At 40.0% G+C, this 7,693-nt stretch overlaps 1 protein-coding gene across 1 annotated transcript in view; it reads right to left on the reverse strand.

Annotated features, from left to right (window-relative positions):
* LOC117173134 (fat-like cadherin-related tumor suppressor homolog) overlaps positions 1–7,693 on the reverse strand; it is a 982,814-nt gene that overhangs the window by 548,616 nt on the left and 426,505 nt on the right. The window contains exons 3-4 of the mRNA XM_033361532.1: positions 4,483–5,330; positions 1,398–4,108 (exon numbers count right to left, since the gene is read on the reverse strand). Coding sequence (XP_033217423.1) covers positions 1,398–4,108; positions 4,483–5,240 — 3,469 coding nt within the window. The 5' untranslated portion in view covers positions 5,241–5,330. The remainder of the gene's footprint in view (positions 1–1,397; positions 4,109–4,482; positions 5,331–7,693) is intronic.

Raw genomic sequence — 7,693 nt, forward strand, 5'->3', positions numbered from 1 at the left:
AACAGATTCGCTATTAAAGTTCATAGCCTTTTCAGAAATTAAAAGGATAATTTCATATGCACTTCAACCACGTCGACTCTAACCACGTACCTGTTACGAACAGTTCGCTTGGACATTGAACGCGACTCCGAAATTGATTACTTGGAAAGTCCGCATGCGCTTTTATTGTACTGATGTGCAAAATATACAAGCATCGTAGTGCGCACGTGACAATTTTATTCACGTGTTGATTGATAATTTGAATCCAGGACCTAGATCTGATCATTTTTATTTTTGCAATTTTGTAGTCTGATCTGACATTCAATAAAACTTGAAAAATTACAATGAAAACCTCACGAGACCAAAATAACCCTCGTTACCCTCGTAATCCTGATAGGGCAAACCTCAACCTTGTAAACTGTACCAATAAAATTATCACTACGTAAATCAGTATTTGAGTTATTACTGGTGAAACAGAGATATTTGGGGCCTGGCTACAATAAGCAGGGGATGTAATGTATTTTGCTTGAAAGTGGGGAAGGCCACCGGCCACTTAAATTTGACTTTAAGAGTAAACTGCTATTTATGAAAGATTAGCACAAAAGTGATCAATGATAAGTATCAAATCGAACCAGCTGAGGGACGTCAGAGCATACAACAGACACAATAGCCTCTTTTAACGTTGAACCAACCAGAAAGGCTCAAGTAAACAGTCGGATATCCGAACATACTCGTGCAATTTTAAAGAGGATAGCTTGGAATCTTTGTGTCGGTCGGTTAGTGGATCCGTTCAATTCCCAGTAGTAACTCGAACTAATAAAACAACCGCCTCAAATCATAACTCGAAGTCGAGGAAGCAAATTGGCCCGAGACCTAGTTTAATGTGTGATCCGTCAAGCGTAATATTTATACAGTTTTCGCTTAGGACGAAGACAGAAGAGTGGCTACTAGAATGCTGAAAGAGAAGTGCAGCTAACGCTTGAGAAAGATGCTCGAAGGCGTGCCTCAAACTGGGAAAAATAAAGGTGGTTAGGAAAGAAAATAACGAATTTAAAGCTTAATAATTTTTCAACTCGAGTCTCACCTTCTAAATTAGCGTTCTCGAGGCTGCACACTTTCCTGTTTCTGTACCTCGAGAGAAAATAATACTTGAAAAATGCCACTTTAACCTTCACAATTGGAGTACATGCCTCTACACATTTTCTCTACCACCGAGAAATATTTTACTTAATTACGTATTTCAACGCTCATTTTGAGAGTGTTCCCTTTATTATTGCCTTTTTCGCTGAGAAAACGCTAGGGCATTTTTAATCAAGTTTAATTTGCAATTAAATTAAACGTAAGAGTCGTATTTGAAAATACTTTAAAAGAGCTGATTGTAATTTGAGTTTTTCAAGTATTGAAGATATTGCACCTACCTTCATTATCAATGGTGAAGATACCGATGCCATCTCCACCCCGGATGCTATATCCAATTCTGGAATCGCCACCTGGAGGATCAGCATCTTTAGCTCGAACAGTAGTCACTAAACTGCCGACCGGTTGATTCTCAAAAATATTAGAAGACACCACAAAATCGTCAAAAGCAGGGGCATGGAGATTTTCGTTAACATCCACGATTTCCACTATTAACATTGTTTCGGAAGACAAAGCCGGGTTCCCACGATCAACTCCAACAATTGTTAAAGTATGCACCTGCCTTTCTTCAAAATCTAAGTTCTGAATAGTTCTCACAGTACCAGAGACCTTGTCTACTTTGAAGTACCCATCGCTCTCCATAGCATCAGAGAGGAAGTACTCAACATTGCCTCCTGGCCCCTCATCAGGGTCAGTCGCTTCTACGACAGCAACAACACTCCAAACAGGAACATCCTCCCTGATCTTCACCGTGTAACTTGATAGGGCGAATGTGGGAGGATTGTCATTTACATCATCGACCGTCACGCTGACAATAGCATCGGAAAACAATGGTGGCGTATCAGCGCCGTGACCTCCACTATCCTTAGCTCGAATCCTCAATTCGTAAAATTCTTGCCTTTCCCTATCTAGTTTCCCAAACACACTTAGCACCCCCGTAATTGGATCTACTTGAAAATCATTTGTATCAGTCACTAAGGAAAAAGTAATCCTCGCATTCTCCCCAAGGTCTGCGTCTGTGGCGTTCGCTCGGAAGATACTCGTACCATTTAAAGCACTTTCTGAAACCCTAAACTTGGCGAGAGACTTTTCAAACTTCGGCGCATTATCGTTAACATCTAAAACAGTTATGGGAAGCATTCGAGAAGATGATTTCTGAGGCTTTCCAAGATCGTAGACACTAATATTAAGGAAATATTCACTCTCCCTCTCACGATCCAAATGTCCTATAATGTTGAGATCTCCTGTGTCAGAGTTAATCCCAAAAACCGAGTCTCTGTCTCCACTCGAGATTCCCATAAGAAGCTTTCCATTGTACCCTAGGTCCCTGTCCCTTGCCCGAAGTTTGAGGATAGTCGTATCAATCTCCACTGATTCATTAACCTTGATCTCATTGGGAAAGTCGATAAACTCCGGGGCATGTACATTCTCACCGTAACGACTAGGCATCATTATTCGCTCGTCCTCTGGAGAGGGCATGTTGTTTTTTTCTGCTGATGCTATCGCGTCTGTAAGTCGCCTAGCAACACCTGTATCCTTGCACTGAAAGGATCCAGTTTCGTCAGTTAAGATCTTAGCCTGAGATCCGAGATTCCTTTTTGCGGTTACTAAATGAATATGAACACTATTTACATCTGCAAAGTGTGTCCCATCAGTTGCTGTTACGTTGATTATCCTATCGGATACTTTAATGTCACTAAGATCACAGGCCACGGATAAAACGCCGCTCGCAGAGTCGAGCGCAAAGCAGCCGTCCCCATTTCCGGAAACAACTCGATAGCTGATAATGTTTCCCGCATCAAAATCAATCGCCGAAACCGTGATAATCTCTGATCCGATAGGCACGTACCGAGGCACGTGACCACTGCAATCAACCCTTTCGAACTGCGGTCGGTTGTCATTCACATCGCGGAGCTTTATCCTGAGTCTCATCTCCGTTCTTCGCTGATAGGGCAAACCCCAATCGCCAGCCCGAACATGTAGAACATACTCCCTCTTCATGGTCTCGTAATCTAAAACTAGCTTGGTCCGGATAACCCCTGTGAACGGATCGATATCGAAGGGTACTTTCTTGATGTTGTCGATACTGTAAGAAATATATGCGTTTTCACCAGAATCACGATCTTTGGCTGTGACCTTCAACACGGTTGTTCCGGCTGGCTCGTTCTCATCGATCCATACAAGCATGTCCTGCTGTTCAAAGGTGGGGTCATTATCATTTGTATCTACTATATAAATCTTCACCTTGGCAGATGATTGCTTCCTTGTTCCGGCATTGCCTTGATCCACGGCAGAGACAGTAAGAGTGTAAAATGCTTTCTTCTCGGCGTCTAAGTTTACAGCAGTATACAACATTCCCGTGTCTGCATTAACATAAAACTCACCACCCTCATTACCACCAACAATCTCCAAGAAGACTAAAGCGTTTTTGCCTTCGTCAGCGTCTGTTACCTTGAGTCTTATAACTGGGGTGTTGATGGGTGCAGTTTCCGGGACTTTGACCTCATAGATTTCCCAACTGAAAACAGGGGCATTGTCATTTAGGTCGGCAAGGTGAACAGGAAGTGATTTATAGCTAAATCTTTGGGGAATGCCGCGGTCTACTGCGCGTAGGGTAAGATTGTAACCGCTAGGGGCTGATTCCCGGTCCAGCAGATGTAGCACCTCAATGTTGTATTCTCCGGCTTGTGTGGTAGAGGGTCTAACGCGAAAGTGACCGTCGGGGTCGCCACCAACTATCGACAGGCTGCCGATCTGTCCATGAGAACCGCTGTCTCGATCAATCACGCGCACTATGGCGTAAATATCAGCGTTTGAGTGCTCAAGTATGTCCGGGAGGTGATGGACGTAAATCTCTGGAGCGTGGAGATTTACCTGACGCACCTTAATTGTCACTTTGGCAGTGCTGGCTCTTGAAGCACTGGTACTTCTATACATGGCACCACGATCTTTTGCTAGTACCACAAGCTCATGCATTGCACGTTCCACATATCTGAAATTTAAGATTAAAGGAATTAAAGTTTATCGTCGGAAGAAGAATCAGAATAGACCGCCTCATATTCTGGTTAGTTTAGACCGAGTGGTTAGTAATTTCAGACGTGTACAAAATGAAGTTAAGATTAAATAGGGATTAATAGAATTTTCAAGTAAAGAATATTCAGAGCAGTAAATAAATAACAGAAATGAAAAGATTAGGATAAAAAAGAAGTCCTTAAATTGAGGAACTAATTTCAGATGAAAAATAATTGCAGAAAGAAGACAGCTAGATAATAAAGAGAAAAAAATTTCAGAAGGAAAAGCAGAGTGAAAAAAGAGTGTAAAAAGTAAAAAAGAGTACAGAAAGTAAGTCAGGAGCTCTTGACTTACCTCAAAGGCCTCGTGAGGGTAATGATACCACTGACGGGATGAATAGCGAACTGATCCGTCTCCTCCGCGAAGCTATAGTAAATCTCTCCATTTCTCCCAAGATCCGCGTCCTCGGCTGTAACCTTCAGAATACTGCGATGCAGAGGCGTATCTTCTGTAACCGTCGCCTCATATTCCGTAGGATAGAAAAGCGGATTGAGATCGTTCGTATCAAGCACAGTCACTACCACAGTCGTATCCGCTTCAAGAACTGTAATTTTTTTCTTATCCCGCCTCGTAGACGTAGCACGCACTTCCAGTATATATCGATCCTTGCGTTCGCGGTTAAGCACATCCACATTACCGGTTCGAGTCCGAATCAAGAGGAAGCAAAAATCACCAATGATGCGTTCCTCGGCTTTGAAGAACTTATCCTTATCACCGCCCACGATGCGGAATTTTATCTCACCTACGGACTCCAGAGGATAGATCTGGATACCCATTTTTTGTTCGGGTACTACATAGGTCTTGCTAATAGAGTTCTCCAGAATTGAGGCATTATATAGCACCTCCGTGAAGCAGAAATCCTCCAGGGGAGACAGATTCGTCGATGTCGTCGGTATTGTCGTTATAGGTTGAGCTATCGTTGTAGTCGGGGAGGGTGGGTGTGTGGTTTCGGTCAAACCATCGCTCGAAGATGGTGAACCAGCCGTGGCTGCGAAGAGCCAAAGCCAGAACCATGGCCAGGCGAGCAGCACGCGCTGCTTTATTCCTCCCATTTTGCTAGCTCATCGTCATTAGTTTTCCTCGAACGCTTTACGGCCTCACCGCTTCACACAATGATTCCAGATCTACGCTCTAACATTCATCTGGAACAAAAAGGGATTTATGCTTAGATTTTGATCAGTTAAGATGTTAGCTTTCAAGTCTTTAAATGTCATTAAATAAGATGGATGCCTATTTCTACGGCTTTCTCTAGACAATAAAAAGAATTCTGCGATAGATATTCCTAGGTTTTGCTCTTATGACCCGAAAACGCAATTATCTCACGTTCGAAGCCGAATTATTTACGGAAGCCGTTAACAGGACAATTCAAACTTTACGCCTGGGGTCTGCACTTTGATAACAGGGATTCACATGGGGAAAGACAAACTCCATATCTTGCCGCTGCCACCAGAGGACGCAAGTGTTCCGAATGTCTCCCGGTGAGATTTCCGCACCGTGCAACATCGAGTTTCAGCAGGTATTGTACATCACTAGAGAGAATCACCATCGGACATTTGGATATCGACGAATCGAGTACTTGAAATCCGGTTGTACTGCTTCTACCACTCCCGTTTCCAATTTGAAATAAATCACACAGTGTCAGATACTCGCTATCCTTTTTTCACGCGTTCACATTAAAGGCACCCTCGTGTCAGATCGTGGTTGAAATATCGAGCTCTACATTCTCGCTGAATCACGAAAAATGGGACATCAAAGGAAACACATGATATTCGGATTAAATGGAAATATCTTAAATAAATTGCAAATTTGGGTCACAACGTTTTAATTATTTATTACATTTAATTTCTTAGAATTTACCTTGACTCACTGCCCATTGTATGGGAAAATAAAATTCTATAGTTCTTGACATGCATAAATTAAAAGGATCTTTTCAGAACTGAAGTATTTAAATATGCAGTTTTGTCCACAGAAAATCTTTCTATGAAAATGAAATATGCACCAGAAAGATAATGAGGAAGAAGAACTGTATAGTTTCTTTAAGACATGAAAGCGACGACTTTCCTGAATTTTCTTGAGCTTTGTTCCAACAACCTGTTGCTTCCGAACTATTTCTTCGGATTGATTCCTCAAGTGAAAAGGGTTTCGTGGCCTGAAAACGATCTTCCGAAATCAGATCCCCAATAATAGGCCAAGTAACGATGAACCATTTGAAAATTTAACAGGGAAATATACTCACAAAAATCGTTAGGGGTTGTTAATTTTAAACAAAGTATTGATTGTATTGATATACGTAAAACTAAAATAAGTTTATTCTTCTTTAAGTTCTATTTGGATTTTATTTTTACACGAGTCACTTGTTCTTTTCAAAACAATATTGTGCGTTTTGTTAAGAGGACAAAGATATGCTCTTAGCTGGAATACGAGAGGATATTTTCTTTGACTCCACCCAGGCTACCATATACTCCTAGATATAGCGCAAGATATCTTTATCTAAAGACTCAAAGAGCACAGAGGCAATGCACGCACTACTTTTGTTATCATTTCGAGGGCGTACAGGAATAGGCGATCGCGCCTGGTTTCTTCATGAGTGCTGTTACGACTTGGAGTCGTTTTCACGAGCACGCCAACAACATTGAAAAATATCATGCCTCCAAATCGTAAAAAAAGACTGTAACTCCATGACGTCGCATTTTCTCAAACGGCTTTCTAAAGATAAGCAGAGAATAACAGAGAAAGGTGAGCAGTTTTATAGAAACAGAAAGACACGAAAATGTATACAACAGGATTCTGCACAGGAATAATCATTTATTTTTTATGAGGCCTACTTTTAAATATGTATAACATAACCCAAACAATTCGAAGTAGGCGGATTTGAGTTGCTTTGGGAATCTATAAATTAATCAATCTAATCCAAAAAAATTCTTAATTAGAAGTGTCTAAAATTGATCTTATACTCAAAATGGAACAATTCTTAATTAAAAACATAAATATTTTTCAACATTGAAAATTTCAAAATTAAATAATCTTCCAAGTAAAAGTATTTAAAATTGTACAATTACGAACCAGAAGCAAACAAAAATGAACATTTTTTATTTCAAAGTTGTTAAGCACAAATATAATTCAAATTGAACATTTTCAAACCACGTTTGTTCTAATTTAAAGCATTCAATGTTAAATAAATTTTACATTCAAGGCAATCAAAATTCAATTTATTGAAAAAGAAGCACTTAAAATTCTTGGAACAAATAACATTTTCCATCTAAAATTACTAAATTTTGTACCTTTTCAATTTACATAAGTATTTAACTGATATGGCATTAATTAGAACTTGTGCAATGTTGAACTAATAAAATTTTGTATCAGACAGTTTCTAATAATTGAAATTCGAATCTCCGTAAATTCAAGTTTGAATATGGTAACAATTTTTACTAACTTTAGTTTATTATTATATTATATTAAATTTGTATTATATTATATATTATATATTATTATATCATTGTCATAA

Source organism: Belonocnema kinseyi, chromosome 5 (genome assembly GCF_010883055.1).
Source record: "Belonocnema kinseyi isolate 2016_QV_RU_SX_M_011 chromosome 5, B_treatae_v1, whole genome shotgun sequence".
In the NCBI taxonomy this organism is placed as follows: domain Eukaryota; kingdom Metazoa; phylum Arthropoda; class Insecta; order Hymenoptera; family Cynipidae; genus Belonocnema; species Belonocnema kinseyi.